The following is a 20,311-nucleotide window of genomic DNA, read 5'->3' as shown; positions in this document are numbered from 1 at the left end:
TGCTCTTTGATAAGATGAATTTGATTAAATATGAAAGATGAGAGCAGCCTCCTCTTGTGGATTCATCTCCGGACTGAGACGTGTAGAGTGTAAAGTAGATTATAAATAGATTATAAAGTGGATTATAATACAGGTCAAATCAAACATTCTGATTCTGGTTGAGAGTGAGTCACGGGGTGTACTGTGTTGAGCTATAAAGTACTGTATTGAGCTATAAAGTACTGTGTTGAGCTATAAAGTACTGTGTTGAGCCATAAGGTACTGTATTGAGTCATAAAGTACTGTATTGAGCTATAAAGTACTGTGTTGTGTCATACTGTACTGTATTGAGCTATAAAGTACTGTATTGAGTCATAATGTACTGTATTGAGTCATAATGTACTGTATTGAGCTATAAAGTACTGTATTGAGTCATAATGTACTGTATTGAGTCATAATGTACTGTATTGAGCTATAAAGTACTGTATTGAGTCATAATGTACTGTATTGAGTCATAATGTACTGTATTGAGTCATAATGTACTGTGTTGAGTCATAAAGTACTGTGTTGTCATAAAATACTGTATTGAGTCATAAAATACTGTATTGAGTCATAATGTACTGTATTGAGTCATAATGTACTGTATTGAGCCATAAAGTACTGTGTTGTCATAATGTACTGTATTGAGTCATAATGTACTGTATTGAGTCATAATGATGTCATGGTTGAGTTTTATTTTGTAGTTTGTCTGTTTCCTTTGTCTCCCTGATTGTTTGTGTGTGTCCTCTGATTGTTTCATTGTGTTCACCTGTCCTCAGCCACGCCCACGTGTCCCCTGACTGTTTAAGCCCCACACCTGTGTTTCCTCTCTGCTATATATACCTCTCTGTCAGGTCATCGTACATCATTTGTTGTGATGTTTCGTGTCGTACGGTCCAGTGGTCCTGTGTTTTCGGTTCCTGCCTTTTTTCTTTTTTTTTCAGAACAAAGACACTTTATTTAATCCCGAAAACAGACAAAAAAAGGCAGGAACCAAAAACACAGGACCACTGGACCGTACGACACTAAACACACCGCTACACAACCTGCTTACGTTACCACAGCGTTACATGTCAGTGGGCACTCAAAAGAAAAGGTAGATTTAAATTGTGCGACCGTCAGTTGTCGTTTCAAGCTTGACGGTACTGTGTCATCAATAATGTACAGTTCAAGGGTTTGCATGACAACGTCCTTGAACTGTACAATATTCATGATACAGTACTGCCTCTCCTAAAGTAGATGATAAAGTAAACACTACAGTACTACTTGATCATCAGTACACGTCAAAGTGTTGATGTATTTGTTATTATTATATGTATTGATAAATAAATATATATATAAATCAATATTTAAATATATAGTAGTAGTATTTCTTGTACGTGCACGTGCTGCGTGTTGATCCTCTCTGCCTCACCTGTCATGTGCACGCGCATGTCTCTTTATACCGTGTCTTTACTGCGCGCGCGTGAACGTCAACGTCTGCGCTGCTGCTGATGAAAGCTCTCTCTCTCTCTCTCTCTCTCTCTCTCTCTCTTTCTCTTTCTCTTTCTCTCTCTCTCTTTCTCTCTCTCTCTCTCTCTCTCTCTCTCTCTCTCTCTCTCTCTCTCTCTCTCTCTTGCTTCTCCTCCGTTTCAGTTTCATTATCGACCTCCTTCACGCAGCATCTCTCCTCTCCTCCTCTCCTCCTCTCCTCCTCTTCTCCTCCTCTTCTTTCTCGCGCTCTTCCTCTTCCTCCTCCGCCGCCGCCTCAGCGCCTCTTCCTCTTCCTCTGCAGGTGGATGGAGGCTGGAAGCCCCGGAGACACGCGCCATGCACGGGAGCCGCTGCCGGTAGGGTTCGGCTCTGTTCGGCTCGGCTCGGAGCTGTTTGTGTCTTTTGTTTCCTCCCGTGTGTGTGTGTGTGTCTTTATGTGCGTGTTTGTGTGTGAGGGGATGCAGCGTGATGCCAGGTCTTTGTCTCTCCTGTGTGTGTGTGTGTGTGTGTGTGTGTGTGTGTGTGTGTGTGTGTGTGTGTGTGTGTGTGTGTGTGTGTGTGTGTGAGTTGTTGCTCGCTGCTCTTTTTGGATTCTAGATTGACAGGTTTCCTCCGCAGAGTTCAGCTGATTTATGTCGAGTGAGATCTCTGCAATCTTCCCTCTAATAATAATATTAATGATATTGATGATGATCACGATAGTCATACTAATAATGATGACATTAATGATGATAGTAATGATGATATTAATGATGATAGATAACAACATGATGTGCTCACAGTGAGTCTGTGATGTTTAGAAGACACGCGGATGAGATGCTGATAGTAACGCTCTCCTCCTCCTCTTGCTCCTTTCCTCCTCTCTTCCTCCTCTCATCCTCTCCTCTCTTCCTCTCCTCCTCTCCTCCTCTCTTTCTCCTCCTCCTCTCTTCCTCCTCCTCTTCCTCCAGTCACACTGCTGAGTGTTGTGTTCTTCATCCTCACATGACCCTGGGCTGAGAGGAGGGGGATCCATGGCATGGCGGCTGCGTTGGTCCTCCAGCGCTGACCATGGTTCTCCGGTCCCGGGCCGCCGCTAGCGGCTCGGAGGAGCAGAAGAAGACATCCGGCGCTCCACCCGGGGATTTACTGGACCACGGAGCGGAGAAGGACGCGGCGCTGCTGCTGGAGGTGAAGCGCGGCGTGCAGCCCGGCATCGGCATCGGGCTGCTGGCCAAGACGCCGCTGAACTACAGCCGGCCCGCCAAGAGGAGCAACACCCGCAGGAGGAGGATCCAGAACCTGCTGTACGACGCGCTGGAGCGGCCCCGAGGCTGGGCCCTGCTCTACCACGCCTTCGTGTGAGTACTGAAGCAGCTGAAGCAGCAACACCTGCAGCACATGACACACCTGAAACACCTGCAGCACATGACACACCTGAAGCACCAACACCTGCAGCACATGACACACCTGAAACACCTGCAGCACATGACACACCTGGAGCACCTGAAACACCTGTGTTTCCAGGTGAAGCGGGAGATGTTTCTTGGTGAAGCGGGAGATGTTTCAGGGTGAAGTGGGAGGTGTTTCTTGGTGAAGCGGGAGATGTTTCAGGGTGAAGCGGGAGGTGTTTCAGGGTGAAGCGGGAGGTGTTTCAGGGTGAAGCGGGAGATGTTTCAGGGTGAAGCGGGAGGTGTTTCAGGGTGAAGCGGGAGGTGTTTCAGGGTGAAGCGGGAGGTGTTTCAGGGTGAAGCGGGAGGTGTTTCAGCTTCAGCTCATAAGAGTTTATTAATCAACGTCTGCTGCGATGGAAGGAAGGAAAACACCTTCGTCTGTTTCGTTGTTTTCATGAAACTTCTTCTACAAACAGCTGGATTCACATCGTTAGCCATTAGCGGTGCTACCGTCGTCGTTAGCATTGACTGTAAACAAGAGAAAGTTACAGCTCCCACTTTGCAGCACATCAGCTGATATATTTACAGATATCGATATTTCTGTCCGGGTTCAAGTGAAAACCTTTTTTCACAGAATGAACCACCAACTCCTCCCTCTTCTCACCTGCAGGCCGACACAGGGCTTTGTTTGTGTTGTTCTGAGAGAGAGAGAGAGAGAGAGAGAGAGAGAGAGAGAGAGAGAGAGAGAGAGAGAGAGAGAGAGAGAGAGAGAGAGAGAGAGAGAGAGAGAGAGTGGCTGACTCATCCTTCTTCATCCTTGAGCGTGCACGTTTCCCTGCAACACACCATATGTAACTTCCAATATGGCCGCTCCATATGGGCTGCTGGTGTCAGAGCTGCAGCGAGACGACATGTCAGAACTTCCATCAGCTGATGTCACACAAACAACTTGAGGAGAGACGGATTCATCTGGTGTGAAGTCCTCTCGCTGCTCAGGAGGCGACCAATCAAAACGCCTCTAACGTATGATGAGATCAGGTTATGTGGGTGAAGTGATGTTCAATGCTTAAATGTTGATGACTAAAGACACAAAATACACATTTATGACATCAATAAACCACAGAAGTTTTATTTGAAGGTCTTTAAAATGCTTATAGAATAATTTAACTCCTCTGGTTGTATAGAAGTCTATGCTTCATGTGTTAAAGCTGCATTCTCTCTCCTGACCACCAGGGGGCGACTCCTCTGGTTGTATAGAAGTCTGTGTGTGTGTGTGTGTGTGTGTGTGTGTGTGTGTGTGTGTGTGTGTGTGTGTGTGTGTGTGTGTCAAGTTGCAAAACTCAAGAACTGCGGTACCGTGGTGGTGGTTACCATAACAACACTGCAGAGAGAGACAGAAACATGAGATGTTGCCCGTCAGCAGATCGGTGGTGACCTTTGACCCCGATGAGCCTTCCCAGAATGCACGGCTGTTTTATTCCCACATCTCCTGCCCCTCCCTCTCTGCAGAACCTTGATGTTGTTTGTTTTTCACCAGGAAACAACAACAGCTGCAGAAATAAAAAGTTGTCAGTGGTTTTCCTGCTGTCAGAGACCTGTCAATCACCTGGTAGCCCCGCCCTAAAGCATCCCCTTCATAGTCTGTCAGAGACCTGTCAATCACCTGGTAGCCCCGCCCTAAAGCATCCCCTTCATTATGTCAGAGACCTGTCAATCACCTGGTAGCCCCGCCCTAAAGCATCCCCTTCATTATGTCAGAGACCTGTCAATCACCTGGTAGCCCCGCCCTAAAGCATCCCCTTCATAGTCTGTCAGAGACCTGTCAATCACCTGGTAGCCCCGCCCTAAAGCATCGGCTTTATGCCTGTTTGCTCTACATGAACATCATGTTTCATCGGTGAAGTTTGGACCTGGAGTTTGTTAAAACATGAAAGAGACACAAAGTGTAACTTCACAGTAATCTGCTGCTTGCAATGCGCAGACACAGACTCTTCTTTTCTCCCTCAAAACCAAATTAAAATCTCTCCGTCGTCGTCAGACTGAAACACAGTTTCTGTCTCCTGAGCCGACAGAAATCTATTTTTACCTCGGTAGAAACGTAATTACCTCAAACCAGCAAATTACCTTCTGGATCCGGCTGATTGAGATTAATGTCGCTCCTAAATGTCACATCCGTCTCTCCGCCGTCAGAGAGTTAGCGGCGACTCGGCCGCTAACTCTCTGGCGGCGCTGCAGCGTGTCCTCGAGCCGCCGAACAGACGGAGCCACGTGGAAATTGCTCGGTTGGTCTTTTCAAAATAAAGTTCTGTGTTTGCGGGACGCTCAGTGCGGTTCAGGCAACACACCTGCTGAGTGACGGTCAGGTGAAGGTCAGGTGAAGGTCAGGTGAAGGTCAGGTGAAGGTCAGGTGAAGGTCGTAGTTTGGGTTCAGATAACTAACGGGTGTTCCATTACTGAATATTATAATAACTTGTTTTTCTCTTTCTATACAAAAGGAACCCAGTAGTTTGTATTGCCTGAACCTTTATTTTGAAAAGACTGTGTCTGTGAAGGCGTTAGGAACCAGACGCAGCTCCCTCTCTCTGGGAGCTCGTGGGTTCAAGTCCTAATGGACTCTGTGGTTGTGGTCATTTAACGTAATGACATTTATTACTGAGTTATTCTGGAGAGACGGACACGATCGAGGAGGAGGAACAGGAAGAGGAAGAAGAAGAGGAACCACTAGCATGTTAGCTAGCTGGGACCATTAGAGTGCTAACTAGCCACAACTGTCTTCTAAGCACGCTCTGGTTTACTAATATATATATATATATATATATATATATATATATATATATATATATATATATATATATATATATATATATATATATATTTATTTATATATATATATATATATATATATATGACTTTAAGGTCTCTAATCGCTCCCTACAAAGTGCACATAGCTGCTTCTAGATCAGTTTTTACACAAGAACATGACAAACAAAAACAAACTGTTTTGCATATTTTCTTCAATATGGAGGAACGTGAAAAAACAAGTCTGTGTTCAGACAAAATGGCCGACATCTTTTCATTGAAAACTCAACGTGAGTTAAACGTTGAGTCTCTGTGATGACCGGCTGCTGGTCGTCCCGACAGGAAGTCAGTCAGGAGCGGACTACAGGAAGTAGATTAGCATGATAGCTCCTAGCTTGGTTAGCTTAGCTTCCATCTCGACTCTCCTGGTTCTGCAGAGTGAAACCGATGCGCTTACACACACACACACACACACACACACACACACACACACACACACACACAGGGATCGATGGGTGCAGGTGGAGCAGTCGGACCCTGAGGAGGATGATCTTACCGGGAGGAGAAAGGAGATCCAGCTCCCCAATCCCACAATGCCTTTCTCCACACAACCTCAGCCACGTCTCTGATCCTGTGTGTGTGTGTGTGTGTGTGTGTGTGTGTGTATGTGTGCGTGTGTGTGTGTGTGTGTGCTTCATGCTCTCAAGTCTGTAATTTCAGCTCCGTCAGCGTTTTCTTCTACTTCCTGTCTCTCCTGTCGCTGCTCGACTCTTTGTGAGGATTTTGGGGATTTCTAAATGCGACGTTTCTCATTCCAACTTTTTCTGGGACATTACCTTCAAAATAAAAGTTGTGCTTTGTGAATAAACGACGGGCCGGCTGGGTGAACGTCCTGTTTGTTGGTCCCGCCCAGCAGCAGTGGTCTTCTGGGACGTTGTGTAGTTCAGACGAGTCTTCACGGTTACGTTGGTCTGCAGCTTCAGATCAAAGCTTCCTCTTCATTAGACGATGCAATTACAGCCTCGCTAACGAGACGGTGTGTGTGTCAACAATGAATTTGCAGTTAATTAAGGTGGGCAGCGTGTGTGTCTGTGTGTGTGTGAGACTTCCTGTTGGAGGGTTTGTGTTGCGTTGTGTAGCGGATCATCTCAAACTCACCTTCTGTCTCCTGAAGAGCCGATCAGTTTCTGTTCCCTCAGACAAACTACTGAACCATGTTCAGCAGCATGTGTTTCCTTTTCAAAATAAACTTCACAGGAAGCAAGAATACTACCCAAAAATACGCAAAAATACGCATCCAGCAGTCGGCTGAATCAAACTGCTGCCGTCACCTGAAGCAGCTTCTTTCAGACGCTGTTGAGGGAAGATGGACGATGTTATGACCTGATGGATGTGAGTTACACAACAAGTATGAAGCAGAACTACAGGTCATTTCTATGCTGGATGAGGAAACGGTGAATGTTTTCACGAGTGAAAAGCCACGCCCCTTTTCTGCCACGAAAAAGCGTTATGAAAAAAACATTGCGAAAAAAGTGTTGCCAAAAAAAGTGTGCGTTCACTTTTGTGTGAACGCAGCAGACTCCTTCTTCTCCTCGTCTTCCTCGTCTTCCTCCTCCTTCTTCTCCTCCTCCTCCTCCTCTTCCTTCTCCTCTTCCTCCTCCTACACCTCTTCCTCTTCCTCCTCCTCTTCCTCCTCCTTTTCCTCCTCCTCCTCCTCCTCTTCCTCCTCCTCTTCCTCCTCCTGCACTCAGCTCCAGAGTGAAACTACGCTCTCATCTTTTATTTATGCTTTATTTTGCACCAGGAGCCATTTGTTCTAACCTCCTGTCAGGGCCGTGAGGAAGCGCTTCTTCCAAAGCCTCTGAGGCTCGTCCTGAGACACGGCTGCCTCCCCATAATGCACCCTGCCTCCTGAAGGCCGGGCTCAGGCCTCGGGTGACTGGAGCTGTTGTTGTTGTTGTTGTTGTTGTTGTTGTTTACGGAAAGCTTTAGGAGGAAGTGGAGGGTGAATCAGTATTTTGTGTGATAATATTATAAATATGGATAAAATAAAGCTTAATTTAATCGCTGGAGAAAGTTTTGAGAGTCAGAAAGTCTCAGATCAGGTCACGTTAGCATGGACATAGTCACGTTAGCATGGACATAGTCACGTTAGCATGGACATAGTCACGTTAGCATGGACATAGTCACGTTAGCATGGACATAGTCACGTTAGCATGGACATGGTCATGTTAGCATGGACATAGTCACGTTAGCATGGACACAGGGTCACGTTAGCATGAACATAGTCACGTTAGCATGGACATGGTCATGTTAGCATGGACATAGTCACGTTAGCATGGACATAGTCACGTTAGCATGGACATAGTCACGTTAGCATGGACATAGTCACGTTAGCATGGACATAGTCACGTTAGCATGGACATAGTCACGTTAGCATGGACATGGTCATGTTAGCATGGACATAGTCACGTTAGCATGGACATAGTCACGTTAGCATGGACATAGTCACGTTAGCATGGACATAGTCACGTTAGCATGGACATAGTCACGTTAGCATGGACATGGTCATGTTAGCATGGACACAGGGTCACGTTAGCATGGACATAGTCACGTTAGCATGGACACAGGGTCACGTTAGCATGAACATAGTCACGGTAGCATGGACACAGGGTCACGTTAGCATGGACATAGTCACGTTAGCATGGACATGGCCATGTTAGCATGCCCATGCTAACATTAGCATGGGCACGGGGTCCTCTCTGAGTGAGCCGAGCATGGGTTCATCGCTGGTGCTGAACACGTTGAAGCTAGCTCTCTGCCGTCGCCCCGCGGGGCGCCTGAAGGGCGAGGGGACTCGGCGGGGGGCGACGGGTTTGCTGACTGGACGCATCAGATTTAGTTCCATCCCAGACGCTGGGAAAGGGCAGCAGCTCCTGTGTGAGAGGACAGAACTCGTACTCACTGCGTCTTATTGGCTGGAAACACTCTGCTGTTTGAAGAGGCGTTCGCTGGACCAGGAGAGAATCGGACGCGAGAGCTTCGACTGACCCTACAACATGAAAAGAGTTTTCTTTTTGTTCTGGACAGAAATTATAAAAACCTTTCTGTCAACACAGCACTTTATTTTGAAAAGACCGCAGCGTGTCGCCGGAACATTCAAAGCAGAACCTCGAAAAACGAGGAGAACCTTTTCCTACGACCTCAAACGCACCTTTTTGCTGGAGGATCCTTTGCATCAGGATATTTCATGGTTCATGTTTTTGGTCATGTGACTTCCTGTAGAACAAGGAAACGATGAGCCGACACATTCCTGCACAGACGCTCGCTGCTGGAGCGCTCGATGACATCACCGGCGCCGAAACATCGCAGTGGGAAGAGGCTCTAATGAGCATCTAGTGTGTGTGTGTGTGTGTGTGTGTGTGTGTGTGTGTGTGTGTGTGTGATAGAGAGCTGACATTTTGCAGTCAGTGAATAATTGATCACAGGCTTCACCTCCTTCAGTCTCCTCCCTCGTTCTGTCGTTCCTCTCAAAGTTTCTTTGTTTTCTTTCGTTCGTCTGGTTTCACTTCCTGTTCTGATCGTCTTCAAGTCTTCAAGTCTTACGTAACGGCGAGATCGATCACGAGCACGCGGCGCCAGAGAGCCATCAAACTAAACCAGGAAAACATAAAACATACGAGGAGGGATTATCTGTGAACTCACGCCTCATAATCAGAAACTACTTTAATCCTGAGAGGAAAGTTATTCTGATATTGTTCAACTTTCATCGTGAGAATCTGGTTCCCAGTTGGGTCCCAGTTGGGTCCCAGTCTGGTCCCAGTTGGGTCCCAGTCTGGTCCCAGTTGGGTCCCAGTTGGGTCCCAGTCTGGTCCCAGTCCGGTTCCCTCCCGGCTTCAAACCGGCCGAGCAGATTATTTTATTCTGAGAGAAGAAGTTCATGTTTCTGGTTTCTACCTGAACGGCAGATTAAAACCACTTTGAACTCCCACAACCCCCCTGGTTACACCATGTGACTAGTTGCCACGGTAACCCCTCTGGATGGGCAGAGTGTGTGAGTGTGTGTGTGTGTGTGTGTGTGTGTGTGTGTGTGTGTGTGTGTGTTTCTTCATTTCATTATTTCTTCCATCGCTGCGTCTCAGCGTTTGAAGTCTTTTTCGTCTGCATCCTCCGCTGAGTGTGTTGTTGTGCGTCTGCAGCTCGGCAGACGCACAACAACACAACAACACAACAACACAACAACACAACACAGCGAGCAGAGACCGGCTCTAGTGCGACCCGGGGGCTCGATGCCGCGGGACGGGAACCCCCCCTCACGGAGTACACCAGGCCCGCTACATTCAATGTGTGTGTGTGTGTGTGTGTGTGTGTGTGTGTGTGTGTGTGTGTGTGTGTGTGTGTGTGTCTTTGCTACAGCACAATGACATATAACAACAAAGAGTCCCAGTTGCTAGGCAACCCCTGTCTAAAAACACTTGCTCACCAAAATATAGTGTGCAGGCAGAAAAAGGAGGAAGAGGAGGAGGAGGAAGGTGAAGAGGAGGAAGAGGAGGAAGAGGAGGGTTTCAGCGGCTCTCTCTACACTGCGCTTCATCATCATCTTCATCAGTGATAATATCGTATGCAGCCAACCAAATTCTTTGAGGTATTTCCCGTCACTTGTTGTTACCGGGCGGGTTTGGTTAGTGGTTAGTGGTTAGTGGTTAGCAGTTAGCAGTTAGCGGTTAGCGGTTAGCCTCCGACCCTCTGAGCCGCAGCAGAGATGAGCAGCAGGATCTTTGCAGATGTTAATGTCTCTTATTATTCTCATATTATTCATCATGAACAGGATGAAACGTAAAGAGATGTTTTATGTCCCGGGAACTTTGACCTGCACACACACACACACACACACACACACACACACACACACACACACACACACAGTGAGCCTGTCAGATATGGATGATGTCATCGGATACTGCGATGTGGGTCCTTCAGCGTTGAGATGAAAAGCAGCTTCACTGGATCAACTTTCACTTCACAAGTAACTCACAACACGGAGTCCAGACTGAGAGGAAGGAAGCAGTTGAACATCTGGGCTTCAACGAGGAAACTCAACCTCACAGAGGAAAACATACATGCAGCCTCATCCTCACGGGGGAGGTCACATGGTTTCCATTTCCACGTCAAAACATTTGATCCATCCCATAAACTAAAACATGAGAACCATTGCAGACACACACTCACTGCTTCACTCCTTCACTGCTTCACTGCTTCACTCCTTCACTGCTTCACTGCTTCACTGCTTCACTCCTTCACTCCTTCACTGCTTCACTCCTTCACTCCTTCACTGCTTCACTCCTTCACTCCTTCACTGCTTCACTCCTTCACTGCTTCACTGCTTCACTGCTTCACTGCTTCACTCCTTCACTGCTTCACTGCTTCACTGCTTCACTCCTTCACTCCTTCCTTCCTTCCTTCCTTCACTCCTTCACTGCTTCCACAGCTGCAGCGGCTCCAACAGCATCATCATCATCATCATTATTATTATGATCAATGCTGTTTATTGGAACACCTTCAGCAGGCTGGCTTATAATTAATTCAACGAGCAGCAGCTGTGTTGATGCTGCTGTGGCTGGGTTCTCCAGCAGTGCATTCTGGGACTTTAGTGAGGGGCTGAACTTTTGGTTCACAGCGACGAGTGTGGAGCCGACGGCTCCTACGATGTGAGGACCGGTTGAGGATCAGTTGAGGATCAGTTGAGGATCGTTGGATCAGTTGAGGATCAGTTAAAGATCGGTTGAGGATCGTTGGATCAGTTGAGGACCGGTTGAGGATCAGTTGAGGACCAATTCAGGATCGGTTGAGGATCGGTTGAGGATCGTCTCTCAGCAGCTGGATCGCTCTGACTCAGGAGAAACCTTCCCAGCAGGTGGCCTCCTCTCGCAGGTGTTTCTCTCTGCAGGCCGCCATGTTGAGGTCTTTGGATCAGGATCTCCTGGATGCGTTTGCATTTCTCCTTCTGACTCCGGCTCCATCGACTCGGAGCAAACTGCCGCTCGACTCTGTGACCCGAGACGGACATGAAGTTAAAACAGACTCCTCCGGGCCGGAGCTCATCCATCCACCAGACGGCCTCGAGCGCGCAGATCCCGAGTGATAAATCTGGCGAGCGAGGACAGGAAGTCGATCGGACCGGCAGGCGCTCTGCAGCCGGCCCTCGATCGGCCGAACGCCGTCAGGACGCACCTGAAGCTCTGGAGCAAGACTTCACGGACAAACGAGGAGCGAGCGGATGGATTTATTCCTGCTGCCTGCAGCTGCGAATAAATTAATAAAATGAGTCCTCCGTCGGCTCTGAGCGACCTTTAGGGCGACCTTGAGATCTTTGTGTCTGTGAATCAAGTGAAGCGTCAGGTTTACGGCGTCTGGAGGCTCAGAGGCAGAGGACCGGTTCCTCTGCTGGTTCTCAGTGACGACGTCACAGTTTACTTTACGGGAAACAGACGTTCATGGAGGGAATGTTTATTCATGATGTTAATTATCATAATGTAAATGGTATTTGTTGTCTAGTTTGAGTTGTATGAACTGAACATAACACGAGTGAATGAGATGAGTCACAGTGTTTATCCAATTTAAACTCTTCATTTTTCAGACTAACATTTTTCTTTATTTAAGAGTCTGTTCAACAAAGTGTTGCTTTGTTTCTTTCTTCATTTTATTTTAGAATATTAGAGATCTGAAGCCGTTTGGTGGTTGTTTTTATTCCCTCTGAAGAGCTCACGTCCTCCTGTCGCTGCGTCTTCACTTCACATGAAAGAGTGAGACTGAATGAAGTGGTGAGCGCTGATCCCTGATGAGCGCTCTCGTGTGTCAATCATCCTCTCACCTCGCTGAACGCTTTCATCTGGCAGCAGATCATCAGCTGAGGCGTCTGTGAACGCTGCGCTTTCACGTTTAGAAGTGACGACACATGAAGAGAACACAAACACACAAACAACAACACACACAACGAGGTAACCTGATGCTGTGATGCTCAAAAGGCACGAAACCATCAACGAGAATCAGTTCTTGTGACGCTCAGACGGAGTGAGCTGGAGTTCCCTCCAGACGGTGAACGTCTCTGCTTCAGTGAAAGAACCGGTGAGCATGTTTATCTCCTCTGAGCCGCGAGAAGCAATGCATTGTGGGAGGAGGGGTCACACACCACCGAAGCTAAAATGCCAAACGCAGCAAGTGGAAGAAAAATGTCATCGTTTGATGTGTTGCAGAGCCACGAGTCTGCAGGAGGGGGCGACTCCTCTGGTTGTATAGAAGTCTATGCTTCATGTGTTCAAGCTGCATTCTCTCTCCTGACCACCAGGGGGCGACTCCTCTGGTTGTATAGAAGTCTATGCTTCATGTGTTCAAGCTGCATTCTCTCTCCTGACCACCAGGGGGCGACTCCTCTGGTTGTATAGAAGTCTATGCTTCATGTGGTAAAGCTGAACTCTCTCTCCTGACCACCAGGGGGCGACTCCTCTGGTTGTATAGAAGTCTATGCTTCATGTGTTCAAGCTGCATTCTCTCTCCTGACCACCAGGGGGCGACTCCTCTGGTTGTATAGAAGTCTATGCTTCATGTGTTCAAGCTGCATTCTCTCTCCTGACCACCAGGGGGCGACTCCTCTGGTTGTATAGAAGTCTATGCTTCATGTGGTAAAGCTGAACTCTCTCTCCTGACCACCAGGGGGCGACTCCTCTGGTTGTATAGAAGTCTATGCTTCATGTGTTAAAGCTGCATTCTCTCTCCTGACCACCAGGGGGCGACTCCTCTGGTTGTATAGAAGTCTATGCTTCATGTGTTGAAGCTGCATTCTCTCTCCTGACCACCAGGGGGCGACTCCTCTGGTTGTATAGAAGTCTATGCTTCATGTGTTAAAGCTGCATTCTCTCTCCTGACCACCAGGGGGCGACTCCTCTGGTTGTATAGAAGTCTATGCTTCATGTGTTAAAGCTGCATTCTCTCTCCTGACCACCAGGGGGCGACTCCTCTGGTTGTATAGAAGTCTATGCTTCATGTGTTAGAGCTGCATTCTCTCTCCTGACCACCAGGGGGCGACTCCTCTGGTTGTATAGAAGCAGATGAAGGGTTTCAGAGCTTCAGCTTGGTTCTTTATAACAAAGTAGATCTAGTAGACTTTCTTTTTTTCCATAAATCACAGAATAAGAGTTTTTATTTTTAGTTACCGCTCGGGGGCTCGTTGAATTTGTGTCTATTGAGGTCAAACATTTTGGAGACGCTCTTGATGTGAAAGTCTCAGAGGATTTAAGTTCAATTCAGCAGTTTGGTAAAAAGTGTTCTAGGGTTAAAGACCTCAGTGTTCTAGTGTTAAAGACCTCAGTGTTCTAGGGTTAAAGACCTCAGTGTTCTAGTGTTAAAGACCTCAGTGTTCTAGGGTTAAAGACCTCAGTGTTCTAGGGTTAAAGACCTCAGTGTTCTAGGGCTGAAGACCTCAGTGTTCTAGTGTTAAAGACCTCAGTGTTCTAGGGTTAAAGACCTCAGTGTTCTAGGGTTAAAGACCTCAGTGTTCTAGGGTTAAAGACCTCAGTGTTCTAGGGTTAAAGACCTCAGTGTTCTAGGGTTAAAGACCTCAGTGTTCTAGGGTTAAAGACCTCAGTGTTCTAGTGTTAAAGACCTCAGTGTTCTAGGGTTAAAGACCTCAGTGTTCTAGGGTTGAAGACCTCAGTGTTCTAGGGTTAAAGACCTCAGTGTTCTAGTGTTAAAGACCTCAGTGTTCTAGGGTTAAAGACCTCAGTGTTCTAGGGTTAAAGACCTCAGTGTTCTAGGGTTAAAGACCTCAGTGTTCTAGGGCTAAAGACCTCAGTGTTCTAGGGCTAAAGACCTCAGTGTTCTAGGTTTAAAGACCTCAGTGTTCTAGGGCTAAAGACCTCAGTGTTCTAGGGTTAAAGCCCTCAGTGTTCTAGGGTTCTAGGGTTAAAGCTGAAGCGCTGTGATGGTTTAACGTTTGGGTCCCTGGGCGCTTTCCTGCGGCTTGTTCAACACAATATAATCCTCATAATTAAAGGTTGTGAAATTAAAGCAGCATCTCTGGCTGCAGACTTCCTCGAGGAGTTAATTGATTTCAGAGCCGCTGCTCGTTTGGTCCGAGAGACGCGAGCGTTCATCTGGCGACAGGAAGTCAGAACAAAAGCGTCGCAGCTGAAGAGACGATTAAAGCCGACTGGAGGCGGCGCAGAGCCGAGCCGCTGGGATTCCTCATTAACGACTCATTACATCGCTAATTACATATTTCTCTTTTGTAAATTCAATGGATTACACGTTTGAACAATTATCCTGCAAATAAAATGCAAAAACAAGTTTTATCAAACATGCAATCACCATAAAAACATAACGCGTTCACGTCATGGTGAAGACCTCAGACTTCCACTGAAGGGGATTTGTTATTAATCCATAATTGGAGGATAGTGTCCCCAAAGTACAACATATATGTATAAAAATCATGATCTCATCCTAGTCATAATTCATCGTGGCTCCTCTGGCCTGGAGCTCTGGAGACGTTTATGTTTTAATTACAGGTTCAGCTTCACGTGGAGGAACCATCAGGTGTTGGTTAGTCAGCTGATTATAATGAGAAGGACTTCCTGCTGCCTGGATAAACATATTCATGAAAGTATTCTGGTTATGAGCTCATACAACACATCAGATTCTCAGGCGCTTAAACAGCAGAAAAGTTCAGCTCAGTTCACAGAAAGCAGGTTTCAGTGGAGGAAACCTTTTGGATGGATGGTTCTGGGGTCTGCTAGCTTCCTCGTCTGGTGATGGAGCTGCTGTGTGTCACAGAGCAGCGATCAGCTGATCAGCTGATCTGCTCGGCTGTGTTTCTGGCGTCCGGCTTCCCTCCAGAACCCGGCCTCCTGGACTGCAGGTTGTCTGTGGAGGTCCTGCGAGTGTTTTATGGCTGTACTGCGGCTGATGGAGCGCTTCCACCCCCCTGACACCTAAAACATCCAGATAGTGTTCCTCTCCTCAGCCCGAGGACACAATAACAGAATCCATCTTCTCCTGCGAGCCGTCGGCGGTGATGAATCGGCTCGCCGGCTAAAACAAGCCGACTGTGCAGCGCTCAGCCTGCAGGCCCACGGCCACAGAGCGACTCCACTGACGCAGGGCCGAGCTCATCAGGACGAAGACCAGGCTGTTCCATACATACAGATAATGTACAGTATCATACATACAGATGATAATGTACAGTACCATTCATACAGATGATAATGTACAGTCTGTTCCATACATACAGATAATGTACAGTATCATTCATAAATATAATAATGTACAGTATTATACATACAGATGATAATGTACAGTCTGTTCCATACATACAGATAATGTACAGTACCATACATACAGATAATGTACGGTATCATTCATAAATATAATAATGTACAGTACCATACATACAGATAATGTACAGTCTGTTCCATACATACAGATAATGTACAGTACCATTCATACAGATGATAATGTACAGTATCATTCATAAATATAATAATGTACAGTACCATACATATAGATGATAATGTACATTATTATACATATAGATGATAATGTACAGTCTGTAGTGACGTGTCTGGATACGATAACAGCATAAAAACTGACCGCTTGATCGAGACTTGATTTCCTCTCCAGATGAAGTCTCATCATCATCATCGTCGTCGTCGTTGTTGTTGTTGTTTGGTGTGTAAACAACATGCGTTCAGACGGTGTGTTTACACTGCTGCACTGTTTACCTGACAGTCGTCCCAGTGAAGGTGAACAGCTGACGTTTTAAACGCCGTCTGTATCGATGGTCCTCTCTGCAGGCGAGGACTCGCTGAAGACCATCAGGACTTCAGGCGCAGTGACTCAGGAGCGAGTTCCTCTGCTCTGATCTGCTGCCGCACGGTGACGTCTTTACAGGACGCCGCCGTCCGATTGGTCCGTTTCTTTGTTTGTTCTGGACCGGATCGCTCTCTGTTCAGCCGCTCAAACAAGAATGACATTTAAAGAAGTCTCTTTTTTTAAACCTCGACATTAAAGCGATCTTTGTTCTCACGTCTGCAGTCGCTTCCTCAACACTCAGGTTACTGACTTGTTCCCTCACGGCTTCCTGCTTCAGAAGCTTTTACAGGAGAGTGAACACACATGAACACACGTGAACACACATGAACACACGTGAACACACGTGAACACACATGAACACACCCTGAGGACACGCAGGAGGCCTGAATGGTCCTTTGACGAGGAGAGTGAAGAGTTTCCTTGTTTCCTTTCCTTCTGAGTTTCTCGTCCAGAAGCCGACTCAGAACTCAATGCAGTGTGTGTCCAAAAAACACCCTGAATGAAAGTCCTCACCTGGAGAAGTTTCATGCAGATATTATTGAATTATTGTCTCTGGATCAACAAAGAGAGAGTTAGGACACACACACACACACACACACAGGATCGGTAAGACTCGACCTTTACCCGCCCGACAGTTAGCGGATACGAGCAAAGCGAGCGGCGTTCTGCTGGATCGATGCGACGCGTTGAGGAAACGATCAGCTGGGAAACGAAAGCAGACAACAAACACACACCAGGTAGTCTGGACTGAAGGTCACAGAGAGTCCTGGAGGTCACAGAGAGTCCTGGAGGTCACAGAGAGTCCTGGAGGTCATGACATCAGAGCGAGGTTTCTGTGTTTCTGTGCAGAACTTTGTTCTTCATGTAGAACAGAAGAAATCACTTCAACTTCACAAAACAAATTCTTTAGAAATGTTTCTGTCGACATATTTAAACACACACACTCTCACACACACACACACACACACACACACACACACACACACACACACACACACACACACACGTGTAATCACACATCATCAGCCCGGAGACGCTCAGACCACGTATCGTCTGTCAGGCTATTTCTGCTCTTAACAGTTTATTTCCCACGATAACCACGTATGTGTGTGTGTGTGTGTGTGTGTGTGTGTGTGTGTGTGTGTGTGTGTGTGTGTGTGTGTGTGTGTGTGTGTGTGTGTGTGAGGGGCTATCCTCTCCCGGCAATATGAAGGAAATGTATTTCTGCAGGCGAGTGGTGAAAGAAAAAGGAGATTATTTTTCATTAGAGAAGAAGCTCGAGATCTATTTATTATTTAATATTTATTATTTAATATTTAAGATTTATTATTTATTATTTATTATTTATTATTTATTATTTATTATCTAATATTTATTATTTAATATTTACATACTTTACCGTGAGAGGAAACGTTCACACTGAACCGTCAGCTTCAGCCAGACGTTCTTTAATCATAACTTTGTGTGCGTGATATTATTTATTACTTGTTGTTGTATTTCCCTCGTGAGCCGCTTCCTGTCTTTGCCCTGAGAATAACACGGAAATGTATGTTCATTATTAATAGATGTAGCCGGGGGGCGGGGCTTCTGGGCTGTAGCCGGGGGCGGAGCTTCTAGGCTGTAGCTGGGGGGCGGGGCTTCTGGGCTGTAGCCGGGGGGCGGGGCTTCTGGGCTGTAGCCGGGGGCGGGGCTTCTGGGCTGTAGCCGGGGGCGGGGCTTCTGGGCTGTAGCCGGGGGGCGGAGCTTCTGGGCTGTAGCCGGGGGCGGGGCTTCTGGGCTGTAGCCGGGGGCGGGGCTTCTGGGCTGTAGCCGGGGGGCGGAGCTTGATACTTGCATCGACTTCATTTTCAGTAAATACCACCAGCTGCTGCCGGCCCTCGGGGCCGCCCCTGCACCTCAGATTGGGAAACCCTGTTTGAAAGTAGGAGCAGACCTCACGTTCCTCTTTCCCGGTCGATGGACATCTCATCGCGTGATGAACGATCCGTCACACGCTCGTTTCCTAATGGCCTGCTTTTAAATCAACGATTTTACAAAAATGATTTCTGCTGCTTTGTTGATGGAGCGGAGCCGCTGCTAATAACACATCGATCATCAGTGTGGGTGTGTGTGTGTGTGTGTGTGTGTGTGTGTGTGTGTGTGTGTGTGTGTGTACGGGACATAATCAGCTTCACTTTATGACATGAACAGCAACACATTCATACGGTGAAAAGCTTCCTGCACGGCTGCTCCTTTAGTTTAGTTTTTTCAACGCTTCCATCGTGGGACTCGAACCCGCGGGTGGCGGTTCACCGGCTAACGGGCCTCACGTGTTGGGAGGGCACGCCTCCAGGGTGCGACGTACGAGGAGCTGATGTGTGTCCTCCCTCTCGGGCCGGGTGGAAACAGGGAATGTGAGTTGTTGTTTCTGCTGAGCGGGAACAGAAAGCCTTCTGGAGCGTTCCTGCTGGTTGGCAGCTCGCGTCCCGGGACGTCCTCGGGCTGCTGGTTCACAGAGCGCTCCATCGATGCAGGAAAACAAATCCCTGCTGGTCGGGAAACAGACTGAGGACGAAGCGCGGAGGAGAAACACGCCTCAAAGTCTCCAAGGACGATTAGAAAAGACAAACACAGAAGTCTGTGAAGGAGGTGAAGAGGTGGAGCAGCTCTCACCCGGCAGACAAAAGACAAAGAGAAGCCCAGACTGTCTGACGCATCTGCAGACATGAACCTCGTGAGCCTCCGTAGGGACGCGAACCAGCAACACGCAGGAGTTTGTACCAGCGGCGCCTGAACCTGTTGACACGCTGTATATTTACATATTTACATAACTGAGAACTTTACAATGATTTATTTCACACAAGCTCGATCAGGACAGAATGTGTTTACGTCTCTGCTGTCGACCTGTCAATCACCCTGTAGCCCCGCCCCTAAAGCACCCGCTTATTATGGTCTGTTTGACTCTAACAGACCATAATGTACTAAATGAACATCAGGCTGTATAGAAGAAGACTATAAACTAGAGATTGAGACATAAACTCATGTTTACAATGTTTACTGAGGGAATACATCAAGAGAGAAGTAGAGTCACTTATATAGACTTCTATACAACCAGAGGAGTCGCCCCCTGGTGGTCAGGAGAGAGAATGCAGCTTTAACACATGAAGCATAGACTTCTATACAACCAGAGGAGTCGCCTCCTGGTGGTCAGGAGAGAGAATGCAGCTTTAACACATGAAGCATAGACTTCTATACAACCAGAGGAGTCGCCCCCTGGTGGTCAGGAGAGAGAATGCAGCTTTAACACATGAAGCATTGACTTCTATACAACCAGAGGAGTCGCCCCCTGGTGGTCAGGAGAGAGAATGCAGCTTTAACACATGAAGCATAGACTTCTATACAACCAGAGGAGTCGCCCCCTGGTGGTCAGGAGAGAGAATGCAGCTTTAACACATGAAGCATAGACTTCTATACAACCAGAGGAGTCGCCTCCTGGTGGTCAGGAGAGAGAATGCAGCTTTAACACATGAAGCATAGACTTCTATACAACCAGAGGAGTCGCCCCCTGGTGGTCAGGAGAGAGAATGCAGCTTTAACACATGAAGCATTGACTTCTATACAACCAGAGGAGTCGCCCCCTGGTGGTCAGGAGAGAGAATGCAGCTTTAACACATGAAGCATAGACTTCTATACAACCAGAGGAGTCGCCCCCTGGTGGTCAGGAGAGAGAATGCAGCTTTAACACATGAAGCATAGACTTCTATACAACCAGAGGAGTCGCCCCCTGGTGGTCAGGAGAGAGAATG

General features: G+C 47.3%; 1 protein-coding gene across 1 annotated transcript in view; it reads left to right on the top strand.

Annotated features, from left to right (window-relative positions):
- Positions 1–1,685: 1,685 nt before the first annotated feature.
- kcnq3 (potassium voltage-gated channel, KQT-like subfamily, member 3) overlaps positions 1,686–20,311 on the top strand; it is a 37,283-nt gene continuing 18,657 nt past the window's right edge. Inside the window, exons 1-2 of the mRNA XM_068567800.1 lie at positions 1,686–1,847; positions 2,442–2,831. Coding sequence (XP_068423901.1) covers positions 2,542–2,831 — 290 coding nt within the window. The 5' untranslated portion in view covers positions 1,686–1,847; positions 2,442–2,541. The remainder of the gene's footprint in view (positions 1,848–2,441; positions 2,832–20,311) is intronic.

This window comes from Clinocottus analis, unplaced genomic scaffold (genome assembly GCF_023055335.1).
Source record: "Clinocottus analis isolate CAN_PGR_092001 unplaced genomic scaffold, fCliAna1.0.p SCAF_11, whole genome shotgun sequence".
Taxonomy (NCBI): domain Eukaryota; kingdom Metazoa; phylum Chordata; class Actinopteri; order Perciformes; family Cottidae; genus Clinocottus; species Clinocottus analis.
Note: the sequence above shows the minus strand (reverse complement) of the source record. Positions and strands in the feature narration are given on the sequence as shown.